The 27,220-nt window shown below is 39.4% G+C and overlaps 1 protein-coding gene across 1 annotated transcript in view; it reads left to right on the top strand.

Moving 5' to 3' along the window:
- The window catches only part of pcdh1a (protocadherin 1a), a 98,259-nt gene extending 81,485 nt beyond the window's left edge, over window positions 1–16,774 (top strand). Inside the window, exon 5 of the mRNA XM_061055622.1 lies at window positions 12,811–16,774. Coding sequence (XP_060911605.1) covers window positions 12,811–13,184 — 374 coding nt within the window. The 3' untranslated portion in view covers window positions 13,185–16,774. The remainder of the gene's footprint in view (window positions 1–12,810) is intronic.
- Window positions 16,775–27,220: the final 10,446 nt, after the last annotated feature.

The raw sequence follows: 27,220 nt of genomic DNA, 5'->3' as shown, positions 1-27,220 counted from the left end.
ATTATGGAGGCAGAAATAGAATGTGGTGGTAGAGCTCGGCTGCTCTCTGTAGTCTCACCTCAGTTGGGATTTGTGGTGCAGGTTCTGTAGAGTGCTGTTGTAAACCGGTAGAAGGTGGGACTCTGACTGACTAGGAGCCAGATCCGCTCCAACCTCAGTTGGTCCGACAGCTCAAGTCGGCATCAGAGAAAGGCCCCCGGGGGTCATCTCTCCATCATAGTGTGATGGTGGGGGGAGGGGGACGGAGAGAGCCGCTGCACCTCCCTCTAACTAGTGTACTGCCCTTCAATGATGGATGGCACTTGAGGGAGCAGAATTGTACTGTAAAGGTCTGACATGCATTTCCTTATTTTTCTCGGAGTTACCCAGGAATGGAGCCGATCTCGCTTTAAGTCTTTCTCGCAGTCAGTTGAGGATATCTCACAATTCTCCGCAGTTCAAGCACCTTACAGGCTCAATGAGGACTACATCCGCGGGAAACAGAAAATGTTCTCCCTGCACCGACACGGAGAGCTGCAGTACGGCTTCTCTGACCGAATGGAAATATCCTCCCAGTGACCGGATCAATTCTTAATTTGCAGTTTTGTGTTAACATGGTACATTATGCAGTCAATATTCTGCATGCCTTAAGCTAAAATAAAAAGAAATGACTTGAATTAGTCTTGCTTAACCTCACGGCCAACTTTGTTACAGTGTTATGCTATTTGAGGTGACATGTCTAAATTGGACTGCTCGTGGACAAAACAATCAGGAGAATTTGACAGGGTTTTTAATCAATGCCAAATCTCAGCAATAACTTCACCAGTGCTAGAAATTCTAGCCAACAGGACTGATCTTAAGCTAACTTCTTGGCTGGAGCTACCCCAAAGGCGTCCTTTTTCTCAAAGCAGCCAAAAGTAAAGTCTTTCTGACAGAATTTTGCACAATGAGGTATCATAGTTTTACTGCATTTCTGCTTTGCATAAAGAAAATAGTAGTCGTCATAGTAAATTTGCGGTCTGTTTTTGCTTGTTCTAAAACACACATAGTTGTAATTCTTTGGTTACCACAGAGGGCCATGTAATTATCTGCATTTTTCCACTTTGGATAGCTCCCTCTCAGATGGTCATGTTGTAAACCCGCAACACTTGTCACTCATTTTGATGACCTGCCTGCTTTGAAACAGTATCTAGCCTGGAGATGAGGCACCTATCAAACACAAAGCCCTCACAGGCACTGAAAAAAAAACAGATGGCAAGTGCAGTCACTTTAATAAAAAAAATAATAAAAAAGCAACAGCAATGTTTACTCTTGTTGTGCACTGGCTGTATGTCTTTTCCCTTCTCTCTTACAGCTTTCCTGCTTTAATGCTGTAATTACTATCACTCCCTGGCACTTCATAGCACAGAGTAGTATTAACATGATACAAAAGCATAGGGAATATGCCCCAAAATGTTTTTTAAATATCACTGAAATGTCTCCAAGCCTCAGCCGAACATGAAGCGCACCCAGGGTCACAGACAGAGCCAGACTGCTACACTGCGTACGCGACCTAATTTTCCCATCAGTTCATTAAATTTTCATTTTATTATCTCGGAAATGCATTGGATGTCCTGTCCATTTATCTTATTTTAATGTGATAAAACATTTATATTGCTGCTTTAATGCCCCTTTTAATACACAAGGCAGCACTAAAGTGCAGGTTCAGTCTTCATTCAATTAACCAAAACACTCCAAGATATCCCCAAGTGTCCCCCCCCGCCCCCCAGTGTTTTTTTTTCTCCCATATTTGAACAAATATGAAGTGCAACTGTGTTTTTTTATTTTTCTGTTGGAGAGTTTCAACAACATCAAAAGACATGAACCTTCTTTGACAAGCCAAATCTTACGAGGGTCAATTAAAACGGGAGCAGCTGAGTGCGATGGATTCCGTAAGGAACAACAGGGGAGGCTGGACTCATGCTGGCCTCAAAAAGCCGACATGATGACCCCCTGCTGCCTTCTGTGTTTTGCCTTTCCTTAAAGTCCATATTTAACGACTGAAATTTAGCGGTTTCCTTTAATGATTATATATTCAATCATGCTCTTGATTCTATGTGATATTCCCTCCACCCTACCTTGCCTTAATCAAAGCCTTATTACGAAAGCGCTCTCCTGGCACAGGGTATAGACATGTAGAGCAGCGCTGGGAGATTGCCGCTGTTCTTTTGCCGTTGCCTCTCTGCAACACAAAAGGCCCATTTTCATATTTCATCACGTCACAAATTTGAATTTTTCCTGCTCCTAGCTGTATTGTTCAGAGAAATATTGGAACAGAGGTTCCCATCAGGGTTTGTTAGTATGCTGACTTTTCAGAAATAATTGTCAGCAGTCACGCAGCAACTCTCTATCTGCGATAAATGGTCAAATAAAGCTTTGCCTCACCGGGGCCGCTGTTTAGCCGCTGCATGGGCCGCTTACATGAATCTGAAGATCGGATTCTGTGAGATTATGTTGATGTTTGTCCATACTTGGCATTAAACTGATGTTCCTCTTGTGACTGTATTATTTAAATCTGCTCGTATTAGAGCTGATCACGGTTATCTCTCAGTAAGCATTTTGCCTGGAATGCAACCAGAATACACAGCGCTCTGATAGTCACCTGAACCTGACCACTCGGCTGTGGCAAGTGCTTAGAAGTGCCAAATACTGCACTTCCTCAAGTGGCCACTTGAGGCTGGCTCCTAAAGCAAGACAAACCTATTTGGCCTCATATTGAAATGCCCAATTTAACTGTAGAATTCAAAATCTTTACCGCCTGCTGTAAATATAATTGTTTTTGGTCTCTGTAGCTCAGTTTCTCTGTTCATTGTCATAGAAACATGGCCGTATTCAGTGTAAGGTAAATAAGTAAATAAGTCACTTACCTTAACATCTATGCAATTCTTGTGTTGTTGGTGCTTTAAGATATTAAAGGCAACGATGACTTGGAAATATCCTGTTTGTTATATTTATCTGCCCGTTAGCCTTTTGGATTCTTGAGTCTGCTAAAGAAACATTTCCTGTCATCTACAACCACAAATAGATATTTGTGAAACACTGTCCATTACAACTTTTTTGAGAATGTTATGCAAGTATGAATATGTCTATATGAATTTATATGTCACTTTGTTTTTTAAAACTCTGTAACAGTATGTATATTTTGTTGTGTTGATAATTGTATCGCTTCAGGTCACCTCTGGAAAGAGACATCGGTCTCAGTGGATGTCTATGCAGAAAAAAAAAAAAAAAAGATTAAATAAATTAGACAAAAAAATTCACAAGGTCATAAATAGGCCTAAATAGGGAAAATACTGTATAGCGTTGTTAACCTGGTATTAGCAAATTCATTTTCTTAATGGCTCGACCTTCTTGTCCAAATATGGTCATGGCTACAGCCATCATTTTAACAGATTTATGTTTGAAAATGTTGAATAAATAATCCACAATCACCAGGCTTATGAGGTGTGACTATGTTTGTATGTATGTTTAGATACTTCACTCCAGAGCAAAACATCTCTACTTTCTATTCAGACTATGCCTGTGTAAGTTAATCAGCTGCTAATGTTAGCTCTCCCAAGTAAACCAGGTCTCGCAGCATATAGACTGGAGAGATCAAAGGCAGAATTAGCAAAGCGATAACATCTTGATCGAAAGGGGAGGAAAAACAACAAATTGAACATGGAAGACATCCTTTTTACATGTCAATAGGATCAATGAATGAAAGATGGCGAGCATGAAAGTGGTGCATGGGAATTAACTCCAGGGGAATCATTCCTCCTTTGATAATTGGAACTGCAGATCACGTATAAGGAAGACTTAAAATGTTGTATTGATAAAATTGCAACTGCGGATGAGTTGTACCCACATTATATGGTGTGATTTGATCTTATAGTATAAGCACTAAAACATAGTCAACATACTAGGTAGGATAACAGGGAAACATTCCACTGCTCTCCTTGTCTTAATATGAAAGAAACTGCTTTTTTTGTACTGGAATGAAGAAACTAAACTCTTTAATGGGTTAAATGGAGGCTCTTAGAGACTTGTTAGTATGTGGGCGACAAACAAAGATAAAAGCACAACAGTAGCATATTGCAACCAGGGTAGAAAACCCATTACTGTAAATGTTTCCAGGAAAATTCAGTTCAAGGAAATAAAAATTTAAAAAAAGCTTAAATGCGGCTTCACCAATAAACCCTAAATGTTTCATTTTCTTCAAAATAAAACATATTTCACCTGCTTGGAGGAGGCCATGGAGCACTGTCACCCTGGTAGAAAGGGCCGAAGAGTGCAACTGTGAAAGCCTGGAGCGCGATGAAAGCTTCAAAGGCAGGGACCAAGAAAGAGACATTCAGACAAGAAGAAGAAAGACCATCGGGGTGTGAGACAGGAATAGACAAGTGACTCTCCAAGTAAATGTCAGACTGTAATCAGAGCAGGGGTGGCTGATAAAACAGTCCATCTAATTATCATGACAATATTTCCCAGGAAAAAAAAGTCATGAACGTCATGAAAAAAAAGTATTTTTGGTGTTTGTTTGTTTCGCTCTATCTTTACTTCCAACCTCTGCGCTGTCACCAACGATTAACCTGTGCCAGAAAGCGACTTCTGCTGGGTGTCTACACGTGCACGCAGTCGGAATGAAGCAGAGCAAAACTAAGCAAAGCAGAGTCAATCAAGTTGCTCAGCTGAAAGTGTAGTCTGTAGATTTTCTAGTTTGTTTTAAACTAATGACGACCCTGGCTCCTTGTTCCGTGACCTGTGAAGAATTTGTAATGGAGTTACACTCTGTGGCAGAAAAAAAAGTCTAAAAAAAAAATCATCAGCCTATTGAGCGTCCAGTCACAACCCCACACCACAGGGATTTACTCTACATTTCCTTGAGCTTCTCTAATTAAATTACACAGAAAAACTGAATGGGAAATGCAAGGTTTCCTATTTCAGGAGTGAGAGAAGCAGAAAGGAGCAGAAGAAGCAGAGTGGGCCAAAATGTAATTATGCAAGCAGGTTATCACATGGATACCATAAATATATGATGGGATTATAAAACGCTTACAAAATCAGTTTCCTGGTATGATGTCTGTAATGCCTTTGCAGTAATTAAATTAGTCCACATTTTTACAGTGTAACTTTTCAAGTCAGTATTATTTACTCGTACCCAGTGCCAAATTAATTCAACCATCCATGTGTAGTGGGTTTCACCTTTTGAAAAAACACACCTCACACATGAAGCCATAAGGGAGAGGTTTTTTTTTTTAAATTGACCAAAGAAAAAAGAATATTTATGATAGCTGAAGCTTTAATTTCTCTTGCAGCCTGAATCGTACTGTGCCATACCTTTGTCTACACTTTGAACTTTCCTTAAAGATGCCATTCGGTCATGTTATGGGAAGGCGAATCCCGAGTAAAAAGTCTGAAAGCAAAAACCTTCATTAAGCTTGCAACACAAAAACAAAGATTCTGTCATTTGCCTCATCATGCTCTGTTGATGGCACATGAATGTTATGTTGTACGAGGTGTAAAACGTGCTGGAATGTGCTGAGGGCAAGGGGCGACTAGTCTTGAAAATTAACGTTTGCACTATCGTTGAATTGATCTAAAATAGAAAAAAACATACTAGATAAGAGAGGATGAACTTTGATGTCCTAGTGGGCAATTTGCCTTGGACTTCACAGTGCTCTGATTCAGTAACAAAACATCTAACTAGAGCATAACTTTTCAAATTTACAAAACCACAAAGTTATATAGATTTTAGGAATACAGATTTTTTAAAGGTACATCACATTAAGCAGAAAAACGCCCAATATAAACACTGTCTATCTGTTCAAAATGAAAAAATCTAAGCATTGCATTGTGCTCATAGAAATAAGCATCTCTTTAAGTTAAATGAAAATTAAAGTTTAAAAAAACATTTTTTTCTACATTTAGAAATGTTTAAAACAATGAGTTTTATATGCTTTTTGTTGTTTACAAAAAATCAGAATAAAGTATTATGTTGATTGCTTTTATTTGTGAGACATTTTTAAAACGTTTTTTTATTGAATTACATAAAGTTTAAGTTCAGTTACACAGACATTTAGTACATATAATATTTGAATATCCACCATCACAATAATTAAAATACCTATAGGCAATACCCTGAGTCATTTAGATATAAAGTTCAAAGGTTTTATTGAACTCTGATCATATTGAGTTCATGATTTGAAGTAGGCTCCTTTATGCTAATCAGCATGTCCCTGTGTTTTAGCAAAACACCCCCTATACTGTGCATCCCACTCCAGCACAGCCCACCGTAAACATTTCAATGCACAGCATCAATAAAATACCTACACTGGCCTTAGAGAACATTATGCAAATGTCTATATTTAGACTGTATGTGATGTCTAACTAATGCTTTTCAACCTCGATATGCACATTCTAGTCTGAGTCCCTGAATCCCTCTCTGCATGAATATGAGATAGAACACAGCGTATAGAGCTCTGCTGTTTACTATCCAATCTGACTGCTGGTATAAAAGATGTAGGCATCCTTTGCTACAGTAGGACTGTGGTCAAGACATACTGTCCTGATGGTTGTGCAAAAGCTAAATGCAAAGGTATTTATATGCTTCTAAGTTGTGTTTATTTGATATAACCAGGCAGTCCTATGTATTGACAGTTAGAAAAGAAATGGTATTATTTGACAAACTCAGTGGACAAGCTTTGAAAGTGGATTTATGTATGTATATGTAACAATCACAACCCTGAATCTCTTCTGTTCATGATGAATATTTTGAATTGTTCTTTTCGCTTTGGCATTCTCTGCAGATCAATATTCTGATGCCAAGGTTCATAATGCAATTTCCAGGCCGTAATTGGCCGGCAAGTCTAACGTATTGTTGTGGGCAGAGGCATGAAGCTGTTCTCCTCACAAGCAAACACTTTCTGTGCACCAACAGAGAAACGATTATATTACAAAATAAAGCAACTATGCCATCACTTAAAAAAACGGTCTCCTCTCAGCCCTCCACCAATGTTTTTGAATCTATTTTATCTGCAGATGCATCGTGTGTGTCACAGTTTGACAAAGCCTTAGTGCTGGTTGACATTTCACACCGCGTATCAACTTCTCAATTGGAGGAGCTGGTGCATAGCGTGATCTGTCAGCAGGTGCTAAGGCTTTGTCAAACGCGGTGATACAAAAGGCAGTCTTCAAATAAAGGAACTCGGAGACAAAATGGTGGATGGTGGGAGAGCTGACAGGAGGTGTAGCATCACCCACTGAACCATCTACAACCGCTTCTTTTTCCTGACGTGCCTCCGGCCGATGCGTCCACTCATCAGCCCTTTGTCAGAGAGAGAGAGGGAGAGTGAGAGAGAGAGAGAGAGAGAGAGAGAGAGAGAGAGAGAGAGAGAGAGAGAGAGAGAGAGAGAGAGAGAGAGAGAGCGGCTCACCTGCTCAGTAAGCTGAGCATTCAGAACTTTCTTAAGCCGTGAAGCAGACTCTGACCCGTTACCCTCGAACTGCCTGTGCAGTGTTTAGCTTTGATTCGTCGCCTGTGGACAATTTGACCGAGACTTAACTGACATAGTTATCTTAGGGGCGTTTGAAAGTGATGAATTCAGGTGTTTATGTAGTCTCAGGAAGTCTCAGGAAGAAGAAACATAAAACATGCATCAGATGTGTATTTATAACCTGCGTTATGACAGCGATCTACAAGGTCTGAGCTATGAATACAAAAAAAAGTTATTTGTTATATTAATTAGAATTTAGTGTTTTTCAGCTTATTAATACATTTTTGGCACTTTTTTTGTTGTGTGTGCGTGCGTTGATAGGTTGTTTTTAGAGCTGAAGTGAACTCCACTTTCATTTTGACTTTTTCTGTTTTTGGAAAAAGTTTGTAAATTGCTCATTTTAGTCTCAAGTGTTGTTTGATCAAAGGTTTCAGCGTGCCTAATCATATTTTTAGGTTTTTTAAAATGGGCCATGGCAATCTCAAGTTTTGGAATGGCTGCTTTAGAAATAAAGTTTTCCAACAACCAAGGAGGCAAGTGTTGCTCTGACAATGAACTCTGCCACACACAAAAAAGATGCTTTACAATGAATGCATAATAAACGATTTACATAACAACACCTTAAAAATGAAACAAAACATCAGCTTTGTCTCGAGTCACTTTCTGTGGAAGTAAGGTGACAAAGCCTTCAAGCCTACACATTCTAATTGTGCTCGTAAATGAGACAATGTAGTCTCGGGTTACAAACTCTGCCATTGTTCTTTTGTTATTCCGTCACAATGAGAAAGGCAAGAAAAGTGCATGTCAACACTATGTTTGTGTGCTTGTAGCAAGTTTCCCTCTCTTGGAAAAAAAAAAGAAAACGCTCCCCTCTGGAGGACAAAAAAAAAAAAAAGACTGTTTTGGTAGCTTCTGCTTACTGTGAGAAACTGTTCCCGGCACTTGAATAACAAGACCTGACATGTCATAGCTAAAGAAATACAAAACCCTGTTTTCTTGTTGTTTTTCTTCACCGAGTATGACAAGCACAGAATGCATTCACACCCAGTTATTATACTGATAGACTGCACCAGACACTAATATCAGCATCGGATGTTGGATATTTCTTCCCTTCCCCTGTTTGTTTCCTGGAACTTTGTAGTCATTTACCACATAAACTGTTTGCAGGGACCACAAATATACCATTAATATCCCTCACACACTCCCCAACGATAGTAGCTGTTTTTCTACCCCGACATCCCTCTATGAGCTGTGGGTCTCTCATATTTGTTCGCCATCGATCACAGCGGTGTGGCGCACACGCTGCAAAAGCAGCCGGTGGGGAGAGGCAGCATTTGCAATCAAACAGAGAGGAGCGGTGTGAAATCTCAGGAAGAGGCAGCTTCCCCCATGCCCGTGGGCAGGGGATCAGACGATGAGGAAGCCTGCCTCAGACACTCAACACCTCCCACTGGCACCCTGATGCAAGCAGCATGCAAACCCACCCCTCACATGTATCTGTCAGCCAGGGGGGGGTGGGGGGGGGGGGGGGGGGGGTTAAGCTCAGTGAGTACCCCACTCTGTAACTGCACTGTGGCATGCTATAGTATGCAGCTGCAGTGGAGGTGGTTTTAGGAGGAGGTTGACTCTGAGTCGTTGATGAGGTGCTGAAGGTGGCAGAAGGTGGAAATTACGGTTTTCCTTTTTTCTTTTTTTTTTTCTCCTATATTGCTTTAAGCAGGCAGATGGTAGTGACCCAATATAAAAGATGGAGGGATACAGGTGCAATCTATCTCCAAGTCTCCAAGAGGCAAAGAACTGTGCTGTGCAGAGGGAAAGTAATGTCATTGAGTCATTGCTCTTCAAAACCAAATCACAAGCCCCCTAAATCCAGTCAGCCTGTTCCATAACAGTGCTGAGGTTTGCCCGGCTGTTCAGCATTGTCCACCTTGGCTCTCCTTCCATGACATACAAGACTATAAACTCTAAAGGTTTTGTTCCAGACTCAGAGCAGATTTATTTCAGGTGGAGGTGCAGGAGAGAAAAAAAAAAAACAGAAAAAATAACAGGCCCGACTGGGTGAGAAAAGTCTCCCACAGTGCCTTTGGCTGCTCTCTCACCTCATTCCATGTTGTCTCATTTGCTTCATCCCGTCCACCGAATATTAAAAACAATGATCGCTTTCAGCCTGGTGTGGGAGTGTGTTTTGATGTGAAGAGCAGACGGTGTTCTGCCACGCTGTGAGTGGGTACTACAGCTACAGATGGCTAATAGCCACAGCAAAAGGCAGACACAAAAGTATAATTATCAGTATTGATTTTTTTTTTTTTTTTTTTGCGTGAGAGATAGAATTGCGTATGACAGAAAGGTCAACGAAGCAAATGTGAAATTGTCTGCTTTTGCAAATGATACACCTGTATTATAACAGGCTGTCATAACTACATGATAATCAAGTTATCATTATTACATGGAAACTTTTCGGAGCAGACGTGTGACTGGAAGTTATGTGCTCTATGAAACACTAATGACAACATGCAGAAACTATTACTCCAGCACGACAGGCTGCAGTTGAATATAGACCTCTGGTTCGTTAAATTACCCGTTCAGAGGTGACTTTATGTCAAAGCTAAATATAACCGTATAAAATGTACATGAAACTCTAACAGACAAAATAATGGCCTACTAAAAAAAATCTGGCATTAGGAGCATCCATATTCACCCTCTCGATGACGCGTGATACGTGCTTTGGCACTGTAGGAAGAAAATAGCAAAGCTTTGCCAAGCTAATGTGTATCTCGCTGTCATTGCTCATTTTCTGGCCCTTGATGATAATGATGAGCGCGGATCAGAGTGTGCTTTAATTCCTGCATGGTATCATTTTACACTTTGTGTTTTCTTTCAGACGGCGTTTCAACACATAAGTCAAATCCAAATGATAATTTTCTAAAAACACGGTCGACCTGAAGTCTATTACCAACCCCGGGCAGTCAGCGAGGATGTGGCAATCAGAGCTCACCCTTTTTGTCTTCTATGCCTTCTTTTGTGAGGGTTCAAAGAGAAATGATGCATCAAATGGGCAAAGAAATGGACATTTTTTTCTCTCTCTGTGCATGAAGTCCCACTGCACATGCACCCTCATAATTCATAAAGAAAGAAACCAATTGTGGCATGTGAAGTGTTTTAGATAACAGTCGTGAATGTACCTTTTTTCTCTCGCTGTACACAGATTTCTAGTTGTGCAGCTACGCTGACTTTGAGACGAAGCCGCTTGGTGTGGCATAAACCTCCTGGAAGCTGTGGAGAGGTTTTAATCAAGTGTGAAATCCTTTTGGAGTAGATGCCTACACGACTGTGCTTGTGCTCGGAAGCGTACTCCTCAAACCCCTCTCTCTCTCTCCCCAACTCTCTTCCCATGAACATCTTTTTGGTTGCGAGAGTCCATTTCGCTGCAGTGATGCATACAGACAACGCTCTTAGCTGAGCTGAGAAAATGAAACTCCAATCATCATGCACGAGGCGCTGCACTCTTGCCTTTGGTTGCCTGTCGGTTTTTTTTCTCCGAGCTCAAAACTTCAGTTTCTTCTTTTCTAATCAGGCATGAAGTGCAGTTCATTCATTTGAAAAAAGAACCATTGACATCGGCCTTGTAAACAAAGATAGGAACTCTCCACTTACCCCTAATGATATAATTAAGCATGAACAAGGCAGAACATTGCTCAATTGTAAAGTGAATGTATTAAATGGTCTAAACACCTAGCAATTTAGGATTATTGGACAATGAGATTAACAGCAACAATAGAGCAAGCTATGCATTCTTTAATTCACAATGGGACACTTGTACATGGATTAGCCATAAGAAATGCATATTTTAGACATAATTATGCAAAATCCAACTATATCTTTCTCCAATTTAAAAAAAAATAAAAGCAGCTTAAAATCTTGCCATGCAACCATACAAGCCGTCTCCAGTTGCCATCTGATTGATCGAAGTCTTCGGTGGGCCAGATGCAGTTTTTTCCAGCCTCAGAGGTCTGACATTTTGCAGGATAATTATCTCACCACTAGTCATGAGTACAATACTGATGCCATGTCTCACAGGCTTACTGTCAAGCTGGCATTTTCTCTATCAGCTTTGAACTCTCACCACTGCCTCTTAATACGTCATCTCTTGTGGTTGCATCATACGCAGGCAACATCTTTCTGCCCGTTTAGTGTGCAGCACACTGTGCTCAATTCTTTTTTTTTTCCCCGCGAATACATTCACTCCCTTCCACACACTGTCCTGTTTAAGCCACGAAAACAAGACAAGTGCGTCTGTGATGGACGTGCTCTTTCATGGTGTGGACAGCGCCGTGGCATTACAGTAATGCATTTACAGCAATCAAAAAAGTTTGCATCACAGACCCACAGATCTTCGTCGTCGGCTCCTCTCTTCACAGACATTGATTTGGCCGCCCTAGTCTGAGTCAGAAGGGATAACAAAGATAAATTGAGTGGTATTTCCATTAAGTCTGGGCTGTATGTTTAGCTTGTCAACAGGTGGGCTGCTTAACAAGTCTATTGGCTGCCAGCTGCACATTTCGGGTAAACAAATACATGAGATCTTGAGTGCTGATTTACTTTCATAAAGCGGTGCGGTCCTCCGGAGTGACGGCTGAGGCAAAAACTTATTTTGGAGCTTTCACAGCTTGTACATTAAAATGAGGTCACTGGGTCATGGGCCCATTTATTTAATTAGGAACCGTTGAATAGAAAATGGATGATAATCAAGGGCAGAGAACTCATTTCAGCACTGTCAATCAATAGCTCATTCAACAGTAGTTTAGCCTGAGGGGATCCAGCCATTCCATTAGAAATCAAACAATGTATGTATACAGCACGTGTGTGCAGAGTGCGGTGTCCGATCTTGCTGTGTTTTTTTTTGTATTTCAACATCTGGACTTTATTGGCAGCAAACAAATCAAAGTATTAGAAACATATTATTCTCTTTTAACAATGAGGTGAAATTTTTACTAAAATACCCAACAAACTGCTGTCAGAAACTAGATGACAGCATGCTTTCTCCTGAATGTATCACATCAGCAAGTGGACTACACACACACACAAGCGCTCATTACACAGTGCATAGCAACAGCTACATAGCAACTGCTGCTGCCTGCTTAGCAACAGCTGCAAAGACATCATGGAGGGGGTGGGTTTCATGGGGTGTTTTTGATGACACCATTTCTGTTCACAAATGCCTTTTTACGACTTTTCTTTTTTGGAAATTGTTTTGATGTTCATCTGTATAAAAGCTCTCCATCATGGTGCTGATTTCTCTCTCTCTTTCTGTTGACAGATATTCGCTCCCTCCCTGATGTGGCGATGACCGGAAACTGTACCAACGAGTGCAGCGAATTGGGCCACTCAGACGCCTGCTGGATGCCCGGGCATCCCTCCCCCGTACGCAAGACCAGGAATCCCCCGAAACTCTCCACCTTCGTGCCTTACCAGGAGAGAGGGAGCTTGGGACGCCTGGCCAATGGGAGTGCCAGGCTGGTCGGCGAGGAGCAGCACCGCTCGCGCCTACCGCCCTCTCGCAGTGCCTATTCTAACAGCGGTCATGACGCCAGTCAGGACTGCCCATTAGAGGAGATGCCCTTGAGTGTGGCCTCTGAGTTCCCGCCCACCTCACCTACCACCCACACTCCAAAAAGAGAAATCTACCTGTGAGGAATATCGTCATTCAATTGGTGCACAAATGAAGATAAAGATACACCCACTCCAGAAGGAGGAACAGGCTGTCCACATGCTAAAGCCAATGGCCATTTTGTAGGTAACAACAGGCTGTGACTCATTCAATCACTGGCATGAACACTTGTTTTTAGTCATTTCCTTCTTAAATTATTAATTTATTAGCATATTTATTAATAATTCTACAAAGTCAATTAATGCACTTGCTCATTTATTTATAGTAAGTCTTGATGGGTACAATTCAAACGGATCAAAAGGAAATGCAGTTGGTAATTGCTACTTTAGCAGTAACTAATTATCGTTGTAGTTAGCCAAGTCCCATTTTGTGAAGTGATCTCTTGAATTTGAAAGTTGTGATCAGTGCTCTTGTGCCATGATTAAATATATAATTTACTAGTCAGCCAGTCAGGCCCCATCAGAAGGCATAATGATCCAATTGAAAAATGGTCTCTCTTAATGTACAGTGCTGTAAATACATTTGAATGGTGTGTTCTACATATATTTTTGTCTGGCATAAGCTGAAAAAAGAGAAAAATTTGTCTCAGAATTGTTAGCATATTTAAGCTTTTCTTTGCTGCTGCTGTTTAGACTTGATTGAAACCATCTCCAGACGTGGAGCTTGATATTGTGGTAGGCATTTATCCGCTCCATACAATCACAAACACACACAAACAAACACACACATACCTTCGACCCATAATCATAGCAGAATGGCCTTTACCTCTGCTCCCTGTAGAGATCTGCTACTGGTGGAGAAAAGCTGTGTGGCAACATTTAAACTGACATTATGTTCCACCGACTCTCAGCACTGTGACCTATCGTTCATCATGAAAACGGTTGACTTGGCCACAGTACCCCGGAGTCACAACGACCAAACGCAGAGTCCTGATTGGCTTTTCATATAAAACCTTGTGACTCACTCGTGCTGATGAAACCATACCAGTGTATCAGTCTGAAAACGCTCTTCTCTATCATGACAATCAGACAGGCTCACAATCCTTTTTTTCCCCTCAAGCTCAGAGTCCCTTCCTTCTTATGATCCAATAGGAACTCTCATAGATCTAATGAACGCATCAGAACCAATCACATGAAAGGGCACTTGAACGTGTAGAGCCAATGTAAAGACTTAGTACTAATATGAGCTTATATGATAATGTTTTTAACTACCTGAAAGATCTACATTAAGAGGAATGTCTCTGTTTTTCCAGTTCTCACTCGAGAAATACATCTGCAGAGGTGAAAACAGGGCGCTGTCGGTAAAACGAGTGAATAAACAGTTTGATGGTCAAGTCTAGTATGAAGAAACATTTGATGAAATCCTTTCAAAACTCTTTTGAATGACTGTTTGTTGATCAATCATACACACAGGTTCAGATAGAAGGAGACAGGCTCCATTTACTGCAACTCCAGTTCATTATGATTTTCCTTGTATTGAGGACAACATGCTTAATAAATTATCAGGCATTTTCCCTCTTCTGGCTATTGAGCAGAGGTAGAAAAATAGGGCATGCCCGTGGGCTTCATTTATCTTTACAAAGATTTCTCCAAGTGAATCTGAAGGATATGTCTGAAGGACACTCCATATTAGTCAGTAATTGGATGTTAATGATGACAACAGTAGCCTGCCTTACAACATGTTAGCGCTAGCCGCTGTCTTTGATTTCAACATTGATTTGATTAGATTTGTAGATACCTTTCACCTCTGCAGAGTATTACCAGCGTGAGATTGTGTCTCTGAGTAAGGGTGGAAGAGCCCAGAATGGACATTTCCTAATTAGGGTGAGTAATGAGTCCTGAGTGAGGGCATGTGTGAGCACACCCCCAGGACAAGGCACCCACCAGATAATGCAAATCTACCCTGCAGAGCTACAATCAGCTAAAAGGGGTATTTTTATCAGCACTTACCTCATCATGCTGCCATTGGAAAGTGCGTTTAGAATAATTAAACTGAAAACATATGGAAATTACTGGACACGGCCGTGATTAAATAAGGTGGGCGATTATCCTGCCTTGAGGGGGAGAAAGCACATTATGGCGTTTTCAAAGCCATTTAGCGAGTGGAATAAAAATTCAGACAACAGCCATGATACACTGTGATTAAACCCCCACGGCTCCCCATCCAACAAGCAGCCCTCGCTGAGCTGTGGATAGCCGCTTCACCAACTCAAAGCAGCGGGTAAAATCACTGACCTGGAATTAATGACAAGTGAGAAAGATAGCAATGACTGATAAAACCCAGTGTCACAAAGCCTCAATCAACACTTTATCTATTGGAAATGCTTTTGACTGGATTCACATTCACAACTGTTTTGCATCAAGAGTTATCTCTGACTTGATTCCAGCCTAAATGCCCTCATTGTTTGAGTTAATCTGGAATGTATCTTAAGATTTGTCACCAATACATGAATCAAACTGAACTGAACAACAGAAGTCTTTTCAAACGCAAGCCTGGGCCTATTTTTCCCCCCACCTCTCTTAATGAGTTGGACTCCAGCCGATAATGACCTCCTGCTACTCACCCCTGGAACAATATATCACCAGGTTTGACCTTTCTTTTGAACTCATGCTGAATGAACTGTGTTAACTCCTCTCTCTCTCGAACACAGAGCTGTTCTCCTTGATCAAAGTCTGAGGACATCATGAAGCACCTAAACACACTCAAAAGTATGTTGAATAATGTTTAATTTGTACTTAACATTGATTTAATGTTGAATTCACTTGAGTATCTTTTGCCTCTCTGTAGTGTGTATTGTATGGTGATCATTTCTGTGGACAGATGGACAAATAACTGTACTGAAATTGGCAAGAGGATTTTTTTTTTTTTTACTTACAGACTGAAGACTCTTAGCAAACTGGTTGTGTGAAAAAATAAAGAAATCTTTTGGTGGTGTAGTTGTACATAGATCTCCACAACCCTGTCAAAGCAGGCGATGATTTTAGCATGAATTCCAAAGATAATTGGTAGAAACTGTTTACTCCTTTCCTTTTTCTTTTCTCCTTTCTGAAATGTCAGTGCTGGTTCATATTCAAAAAGGCCCTTCACCCAAACAAATGGAAATTAAACTGAACATTTTCATCTTTTTCACAGTTCATCTAGAAACAAAGACAATTGCCTTGAAAATACGTCTTTGCAAGAGAGAATCTAGTTGTTATCCTAATTGTTGGTATATTTATATAGGATAAAATGCTTGTGATGCCATGTTTTTGTACAGTTTTATGTACATACAAGTGAAGCTTTCTAAAAGTTCTGAGAAAAGCCGATGGCATATAAAAATTGTAACATGTTTTTTTCTTGAGATGTGCACATCTTGCCTTGGTTGGATTGACCTTTGCTGAGTCAGTGTGAATGTGGCCGTTCTATGCCTGCACTGTAGTCATTCACCGGCTCCCACCTCCTGAGGACTTAATCAGTTTTTATGTTTATCGTGAACAGTGGATTGTCTTATCTTACCAGTTTGTTAAACTCCTGTGTTTCGGCTTTGTTCTGTTTTTCGCATGTTGACAAATTCTCTTGTAATACTGTAAGTCCTCATGAACTTTGTAATAAAATCACTTCAGGGAAAAAAACACGAATGCTGTCAGTGTTTTCTCTTTGTTTTTTTTCCATGATTATGAATCGCTTTTGTGTGTTAAACAAGGGTGCCGTTGTTGCATTTTTATAAGCGCTTTTGTAGCCTTGGAGCTACATTGTGTAGAATGTGTCTCACTCTAGGACCCAGCCTCATTAAAAACAACTAGTATTCCTGTCATGTGGGGACCAGCGGCTCATTTTTAAGTCAGGGAAGCAGGAAGCATTTCAGGGCTTCAAGTAGGAGAGTCCCAGGACCTGTGTTACCCACTTCAGCTAGAAAACAACACAGACCCCCATCATGCACTTAGCTTGAAAACCAAACATTTAAAGCATTGATGAGCTGCCCGTTGCTCCACATTTAGTGCACTGCTTAAAATGAGCTGTCTTGTAATGTTAATTTGAGATGTCTGTGTGACTTCTCTTAAAGTCGAAATTGTTCAGATGGACAATGAGCTATGGTTGAAGGAATTCAAAGAAAAGGAAACTCTTTCCATGTCTGGATGTTCATGCTCTGTCTATTTCTACTGCATTTGATCATTAGCACATAAGCTGTGAACTTAATTGACTTAATCATTGTTGTACAGATACCATAGGATCTAATAATATGTGAACCACAGAAATGTATCATGAGTGATTAAGCAATTTCAAGCATTTTACACAAATAATATCCAATTCTCGAGTCCCTATATAGTTAATGTATTACTACTTCCTCTCCCACGTAAGCGGAGAGAGCACAGCACTATGTGCCACTCTGCCTTTTACTCATCGCTGCCTTCAAATTCTGCGCTTAAGGGATTTCAAGGCGGCCCGCGTTTCAATTCACTCGGGGTATAGAAATGACAAGAAACATCATGTCCTCTGTTAGCATTAAAATGTCATGTTGTGCATATATTTCCCTAACTCTACAAGATGTATCAGTCAAGGTTAAGTCAGAGAGGCCGACAAGACTTTGGGTAACTACATCCCTGCTCACTTTCCGAAATCCAGGAAGATAATGAGAGGAGGCTGTGTTAAATGAGAGATGAAGAGCAAAGAGTCTTTAGCTACGCCAATGAGTATGTTAGGCCGACATGAACATTGTAATAAAAAACTTAAGAGGCAGATATGAAAGTTCAGGTCGAATTTTGGCTTTTGATTAAAAGCAGGCCTGATGGAGTCAAAGTGATTAGCCTGAGATAAGTTTTATAAAAAGGTCTGCAATACATAAAAATGGTTTATTTGTTTCTTTTTTTCTTTCCCAATTATTAATATATAGAATAGAATAGAATAGAATTACTTTATTGATCCCAAACTGGGAAATTGTGGCGTTACAGCAGCAGGTTATCCAACACACAATATGAGTAAAAAACACAATGTTAGCAAATCTAAACACAATATAATATTAAATACAAAGTAAATAAGCACTAAAAATATCAAAACTAAGAATGTGAATATATACAACCAGGATTTAACTAAGCATTACTAGTCTTAAATAGGAAGATTAAATATGGAAGATTAAATGTAAATGTGCAAAAACAGAGTAGTAAATGGACAGTATTGACATAAGTTAAAGTGCACGAGGGTAGACATATTATAAGCAGAAACTATACAATATAATGGCGAGTAGACAGCAAAATGAAGTGAACATGAGTGCAGGGATAATTTGTAAATTTAACATGTGCAGAACAGAGTACAGTATGGAGAGACAGATATTATCATGATGACAGTTCTCTGCTCGCAAGAGGTGAGCTGTTTTACAGAGTTATGGCCTTCGGTAAGAAAGATTTCCTGTATCTGTCCTTGTGACAGCGGAGAGTTTATGTCAGTAAGAGTTTATTTGTGTGGTGTTAGTAATTATCTGTTGCCACGCAGCAAATTGTAATAATAGGTTAGATAGATGTAAAACATACAGTGACATTCTTTCAATATTTAGGCTTGGAATATTTATAACATACTCAATGCAGTACTGGTTGTTAAAGATTCTGTTTTCCGTCAATGCTTACCAAGCAAAGGTAATTGACCAAAAACAGTCTTGACCATGTGATTGCAAAAGACAAAAGGTTAAAGGGTGCCTTGCTGTTTTTAGCTTATCAGTACAGCACGCACACCCCTGTACAAAGGCTACAGTCCTTGACGCATCTGCCACAGTTGGGTCACTCTGCCTTCCCCTAACTCTACAAGATATATCAGTCAAGGGGAAGTCAGAGAGGCCGACAAGACCACAGTCCTTGACCCATCCGCCACAGTTTGGGGCCCTTAATGAATGTCTTCCCTATCTTTCTTCATTTCCCCTCTTTCTTCTGCTGTCCTATAAATACAGTAAAATCATACTAGTAATAATATCTCAACTGAAATCCAATAATCGTCGAGATATTTTAGTCAGGACAACACTGGTGGCTGTAAAAACTGAAAGAAAATGTCATACCTACAGCCACATCTGACTGTGACAGGTCAATAACAAATAGGTTTTATTATTTGTTTTTGGTTTTAGATTGAACAACTTGCACTTATTTTGTTGCTTTACATAATATTAACTCTAGTCTGGTCAATTATCTCCACTGCATTGCCTTTTGCAAAGAGTTTTCACATTCATTAAATCAAAACATATTGAGAAATACTTTCTTCTAGTATCAGCTGCTGATCAAAGATATGGGATTAGATGTCTGGGTGGGCCTCCGGTTATTTTTAGATTTCAAAGTGGGCCGTGGCATTCTTAAGTTTGGGAAAAGGCCGGTGCAGGATATTGAGCACCCTGGCCTTTAAAATTGCTTTTCAGTGCAGTGTAACAGTAACAATATTAGATTTACTTCAAAAATCAAACTCGTGCTATAGGCACCCTGGGACTGCTGAAAATGCATGGGCCAACAAAATTGTTGGTGTTAAATTTTCTGGAAGTAGATAAAGGCAATCATCTCTCTTGTATACGTCTGTTAATCTACACTCATTTGGTACATCATCCTCTGTCATAGTTGCCAGTGAGCATTATGGCCAAGTATTCAGTCCCTGTCACCGTATTGCTTTGTTATATAACGATTTCTGCGTTTTCAATAATTGTATGCTTACTTTTCACACATTATCTCAGCAAGCACTGGCAAAAAATGACATTGAGTATAAAATGGTGACACAGAAATTGCTCTTCATACTTAATCTTATTTTTTTTCAGGTGTTAAGGTTTCCTGATTTTTTCTCATAAAGTGAATGGATTCCAAATATAGAATCTTATCAAATTAATCATTGCATCCTGACAAAGATAAATGTGACGATACGCTCAAGATAACCAAATGTATTAGATTGTACACTGGGAATAACACTTTTCAAGCTGAATTGCATTTCAAGAGGAAGAGAGGCGGCTGACTGTTCATATCACTTACGCTGCCATCATTTCTCACCTTTGTTGTGTTCAAGTGCAGCGTTTGCCATGTATTCCGGATGTGCCTGTCAGGATGTAAATGTGACTTTCCTTTCTGTAGAAGCTGCCACAATATTTGCAATCACAATGTACACACGCCCTCTTAACGGGATTTAAAGGCTTCAAAGCTCATCTGTACATATATAAACACTGGCCCTAACTCTAATTCTCTTGAGAATACAGTGTATGTTCTCGGATATGTGCATTGCACATGGCCTCTTGCTCCTGCTAGATTTACTAGTGGTGCTTAGCAAAGGCTGACTGTAAGGATGTGCATGAATGAGAACAATGGGCACTAGAAAGTGGGGGCAGCGGGCAGACTAATGGAGAGCAGCTCACCACTCATAGGTCGTCAGAGCTAGAGTTCAAATTTGAGACCTTGAAACACTCAAAATATACAATAGAGAAAGGGCTTCCTCTGCATAGGCCTGTCAAAATGCCATCACACAGCACCTTTGGCAGTCCATCTTACACCCTAACAGAACACAAAGTGAATAGTGCACTTTTTCAAATCACGCTATCCAGCATATTCACACAACAGCTATTTTCTTCTGACATTGCACTCAGTAGTACTGTTGTTTGGTTCTTGCATTTCATGAAAATGACAAACTGTAAAAATTGTACTACAACTTGATTGATTGATTGATTGATCAGCAACTGAAAACACAATAAGGAGTGAACATTTGGAGGGATAAGGCCATATTTAAAGCTGAAACAAAATGTTTGAGCTACACAACCCGTTAGCTAGCTTTGGACAACAGTTAACGTAATGTCTTTCATTCCCCGCCTGGCTAACATATCCATTTGAGTGTTACATGATGGGCAAGACTCAACTTTCTTCTAAGCGTGCTAGCAAACTAAAGAAAATGTAAGCTAGGAATTGGCTGAATTCATGCAGCCGTCAGTTAGTTGTTCTTATGTTGAATACATATTTTTCTTGACAACATATTCAGAACAGCTAATGCTAGCATTTAACCAATGCCTAGCTATAATTACAGTGAACACACATTACCATTAAGTTGCACTTTTTTATTCTATTGACTTGCACTGTTTAACAATGTTAGCTTGGATGTTCGCTACCTTTGCTGTTAGCTAGATATGAAATTTGTTGTTAAAGCTTGAAATGTGGCCCGATGCCTCTCATAATTGGAACTGTTGTCCTTTCAGATCTTGCAAAGCAGAAGAGAAATGTATACGATTTTTAAAATGTCTCATGTTTATGAAAACTCAGAGCACAACAGTACAGCTTCATTAAGAATAGCTGAGCTTCCCTTTTTGAGTTTGAGGTCAGGAAAAGAGCTGATGTGTGAATGGCAGCATCTTTAAGATTCATGTTTCCTCCTCATGAGAGTTAGCATGAAATGTCTAAGTGGACCATGTTTTTAGCTTTGAGGGAGGAGTTCTACCTCAGCATGACATAAATTCTGTCCAGTCTGATGGGCTTGTGACTCGGATGGACCAAAAGAGCAAAGGTCTCTCACCCTCTTAGTAGAATTTGGCGAAGTCAGTCAGCATGTCTTTATAGACAGTATCTTGAGAGTGGTTGAAATGATGCATTCAAAAGACCTATAGTCCCTATTGAGTGCTTTCAGGATCCATGTGCATGGAGGCATCACAACACCAACATAAGCTTTAAAATATGGAGACGTTTTTCAACACTGAACAGAATATCATCAAGGACAATTAAGGAGTCCCTTAACAACAGTTTTATTACAACGCCCCTGGTAACTGACAAAGTATGGTACAACAATGTCTCTCTGAGTAAGTGTCAGGGCATATTTAGATTGCACATTCACACTGGTGTTTAACACAAGAACCTAACTGGAAAAACCAATGCAACTATGAAACAACCAAAAACGCAAGTGCATCCCATTAGATGTTAAAAGGCATGACATTCTGACCGATCCTTCAATGGCTAGGTTCGGTCACTGACACAAGAGATTCATTAGCTCAATATCAGGCATTCCATCTATCATATCATAATGAAATTTGCATGACTCACTTAAGTAATGAATAAAAGACCTTCATTCAAGTCTTAATTTGTCCAAATCTATATCACAAAATTTAGAAATATCTATGTATGTATGAACCTTTAATAAACAGACATAAGATTAACGACTTGTTCTCACAATAATTAATCCAATCAGCAAAGTGGTGTATTCATCATGACACAATCAATTTAGGCAAGAAATGTGCAAATTTGAATGTGGACAAATTACACACCGAAGGACAGCTTTAGCTTGACCCCAATTCAACACCCAGCTTTTCTCTCACATTACATCACGCCTACCCATCAGTGACTCTAACAACATGAGACACAGTCCCTTCTCAAACACATGCAAACAGACCCTTATCCCCTTGGTCTCCTTTTTGAACAGCAAACCCTCAAAGTGTGTTATCTCTGTTCTCTTGCATTAAGCTTGTTCATGGGTGTTTTTTTTGTGTTTGTTGTTGTTGTTGGTATTCTGTCAGTTGCTATCGCTTACGTATATGATAACCACCGACAGCATACTCTGATCAAAGTTCTTCTGAATCTCTCACACAACTACAAACTAATACAAACTCTACACCAGCTTGCATGTCGACACAGACGTACATTTCTTGAGGCAAACATTCATCATGACATGGCACATCCCTAAAAAAAAAAAAAAAAGATCAATCATTGTTCAAATTAAAGCTATCATCCGTCCAGATGGCAGATCCTATAACTTCCAATTAGCAATAGATTCCATAGTATTTACCCAGATTTTCATTTCCTTATACAATTTCAGAGATTAAAAGATGATCACCGGGGGGGTTGCTAGTGGCGCAGTGGTTAGTGCGTGTGCCCCATGTATGGAGGCTGTAGTCCTCCAAGTGGCTCCTTTCCCGCATGTCATTCCCTACTCTCTCTCCCTGATTTCCAACTCTATCCACTGTCATATATCTCCATTAAAGGCACAAAAATTCCCAAAAACAAATCTTAAAAAAAATATCTTCATCAGAGATTCCAACACGTTTACTAATCAAACAATGAACAACAACAACAACATGCAGGAAATGGCAATATGCCAAGAAAATAAACAATGTATTGAGGGTTTAAGACTTGGCAACAGTTGGGGTATCCATATCTTACAACGCCTGAATATTCCTATTTTTAGTGCCACATCACTTGTTCTTCAGCAGCGTTCTTTTCAGTCAATTCTAGTAACTCTGTATTAAGACATAACTGATACATCAATCCATTCAATTATAAAAAAGTGGCCATGCCCCTCTCTCCTCAGTTCTCCACCGTAAGCAATTTTACAAACAGCTTTCCAGATGGTGCTTCAATGCCTCACTCCTCAGAGATCCAGATTTTGACAGGTTCTTATGGAGAACTCTCTCCTTGTATCCTTCATGGACAGAGGATTATCTGAACAGCTCACATATATTACACTGGGAAGCGGTAAAAACACAACATACAATAAATCTATGCTTATTATACAAGAATGAAACTGAGAGGGATTATGGAACAACTAGGAAATGTTATTCAGACATTTAGAAAGAAGACTTCCCCATTGAGCAAACAAAAAACTTACAAAACAAAGAGAATTGACTGATATGATAAATAAAATAAATGTGAGTTTTAACTTCAGCAAATACAACACAGACAGTCAATTCTGGTGATGTACCAGTATCTCATTGATATCTTGCAAAACCACTTTAAGAAAAATAAAAAGGAACTCTACTCCAGCTATAAAATCTCAATTGGAGAAGACCCACAATGCACCAACAGCGATACCTTAAAACCATTCAAACATTTAACAAGATATTCAAACTATCAGACAATGAACCAGCATTTGATGACAAACTATTTTCTTCTCAACAAGTTACTAACCACATATATTTTCCTGGGCACTTCTGAGCTCCCTTGTCTTGTAGGTTCCTCTGGATTTGTTGCTGCTCCGAACCCACCAGATTCAAACTGCTATACCACTAAATATTAGTCTGAGCCTATTATGATTAGCCTATTATTATTATTATTATTATTATAATATTTAAACACATTTCACCCTTGGGAAAACACCAGGGAGACTTATGACGAAATGCTAAAGACACTTCCATTGAGGTCATATGATGTTTATTCTTGCCAGTTTACAAAAATATGAGTTTGGGGACTGATTTAGCAGTTGGGTTAAGACATCGCACAACCCACTTAGAGCCACAGTCACATCTAAAGGGATTAAGTCACCAAGTGTCCCATTGCATTTCTACTCTCCTTCAACTATCACCTCTCTATCAGATCCCTTAGTGCAGTTGCCTGCAAGAGCCATGCCAGTACTGGTACAGAATCCAACAATTTAAACCATGAAATAAGCTAATATGCAGATGACATCTTACTTTACTTACAAAAATCTCACTACATGAAACCAGTAACCGTTACAAAAACTCTGAATGATTCTCTGAATGATTTAAAAGCCCTCAAAATCATGTACCTATTACAATAGAATAGAATAGAAACCTTTATTGTCATGTCATTATACAACTGTACAACTAAATTAGAAATGCTTCACATTAAAGTACAAAAACACACAGGCATCAATCAGTAACCAACAATTTGCTTTCAAGTAGGAGAAGAGGGACAATGCATATGAAAAAAAGTAACAAATATAAATATACAGTGTATTGCAAAGTCAGAAATTTCAATATTGCAAAGGTAAGAAATACCGTGGAATAAAATTACTGCCATAGAAACATATTATTTGTACATGCAGGTAAAGGAGAAAAATACATGTATGTTCAGTGCACATTAAAAGAAAAATGTATCACATTTAAGAACTTGCAACATGTGTGGCATAGGCAGGCAATCTATTCCCAAATACATACAACTCAAATTAGTCATCACACATACTGTCAATGCAAATCTAAAGTAAACAGAGAATTAACCATCTGTTCTAGAGACAGAAATACTGGAGCTGTAGAATGTTTGATCTTATTGACAACAGAGATGACAGAATATCCTCCCCGTTGAAAGGTTAGAACAAAATGTTTCCATATGAATTGAACACAATACCTGGACCAAAATTGTTTACAAATACCACCCATGATTGGAAAAAAATGCTATACTTTTACTTATTAAGCATACAATAAAGCAGAAAATACTTATCAAAGTGAGAAAAATGAACCATATCTGGGTCTCCCACGCGTTGTGCACACTCTATACACCTGACACTTTCGATGATTACACCCACGTAATCTTGCACTGCTCACCTGCACAACACTTCTGGAAGGAAATCACTGAAAAATTGTTTCTGACCTTGGACCAGTGTATCCCTCTCCTTTTGTCTACTAGGTGACCTATCATCAGTAACACTTCCAAAACACTATAGAAAAGAAATGGTGATTTCACTCACTGTCACCAAGAAGACAATCCTCGTCCTCAGCTCATAATGGAAGGACTGCTTTACTATATATGAACATCACTGAAGTGAGCTAAGAACAACCCAATATTACATAAATACATGTACACTTTTTGCATTTTCCCTACTGTGTAGCTGCATGCAGTTTTTTATATTAAAGTCACAATATTCATCATCAACTAGCTGCTTATTAGCATGCTAACTAGCAGCATACTGGCTGATTAGTAGTCAGTATAAAGCGCCCATCAGTACCTTATTCATCATGACCATTGTCGATAGCTATCAGGCCAATAAATAAGAGTTTTTACTCAATACGCCCTTAATAATGCTAATTGAGAGAAAGTTAGGAAGTTGTTGTACATTAATTATGACATTAATACGCTTTGCTTATGGCAAACAAGAAAAAACAAAACCAAAAGAATAGTTCTTCTCCCTTAATAACTCTCCTGAAGTCTATTCTCATGAAACAAAGCACAAAGATTCTTGTCTCAATAAAGTATCTTTATACCATGGTCGTTGTGAATACTTATTTCTTTCTGATGGCTGAAGGGTGTCACGTGGGTGTCCATGAATTTTTGATATATGGACAACTATGGAAGTAGTTCCAGTTAAACACTCATATGGTTCATGCCATATAAGCAATACATATTAAGATCATAATTCATGTACAACAACTTTCTACCTTGCAGTCAGTAAGTGGGTATTGATGGACAACTCCTAGCTAATGGCCTGACAGCTATAGATTATGGTCATGTAGAATAAAGTACTGATAAGCACTTTATAATAATGAGCAATAAGCAGCTAGTACACAACTAATTAGCAACTACTTCCTGGTTTAAATGGTGACCTTACTATAAAATGTCACCTCTTGTTTCTTTATTTCTTTTTTCTTCCAATCTTTTCCCCAACAAGGGATTATTTAGTTGTATCACCTCTGTATTATATAAATGATTTCACAATATTTCATATTCAACATTTCCCCCATTGTTGTTTTTTTCCCTCTTTTTGCTTTACACTGAACCCTTTCGTTTCCTTTTTCTCTGTCTGTGCTTCTGCGATTCTCTTCCTCTCAATCCATCACTTAAGACAATGCCTTGAGACCCCTGCTTTTTTTTTCTCTCTCTCAAGACACTTTCTCTGCACAATCTCATTATTCATTCTCTTACTCTTATTCTCAGTGTTGTTGTTGTTTTTACTATTCCTATCTTAACTTTTTTTTTTTTTGGTACTCCGCAAAAGAATCAGTTGAAAGGCCTGAAACAGCAGTAGTGGACACACGTGCCTGCCTCCGAACACCTTCGGGGTTACTAAGAACTGGAATGAAAGAGAGAAAAGAAAAGATTAGAAAAAAGGGAAAGTGACTGAATAACCCTCCCACAGGGTTTGGGGGGCCAGAGAAAAGATCGGCCATCTAAACCCTTGTTTTCTTCTATATTTTGTTCTGATAACTGCTATACCATTCTTTAAATCTGAACTCTCTGCATGCACTTCACACTGTTTCTCCCCACACACCTGTAGTCACACAGGATAGACTGCCCTAATTTGAACAGCCTCTTTTGTCACTGCAGTCTTAACCTCACAACACATAGATCTGTTGTTGTTCGCTGAGGTCTTTGTTTGTACATTCTGTCATGACAGCTCTTTCTAATCACCCACTCATGTTGTCACTCAACTC

The sequence above is a fragment of the Labrus mixtus genome, chromosome 14 (assembly GCF_963584025.1).
Source record: "Labrus mixtus chromosome 14, fLabMix1.1, whole genome shotgun sequence".
In the NCBI taxonomy this organism is placed as follows: Eukaryota; Metazoa; Chordata; class Actinopteri; order Labriformes; family Labridae; genus Labrus; species Labrus mixtus.
This window is presented reverse-complemented; position numbering and strand designations above follow the sequence as displayed.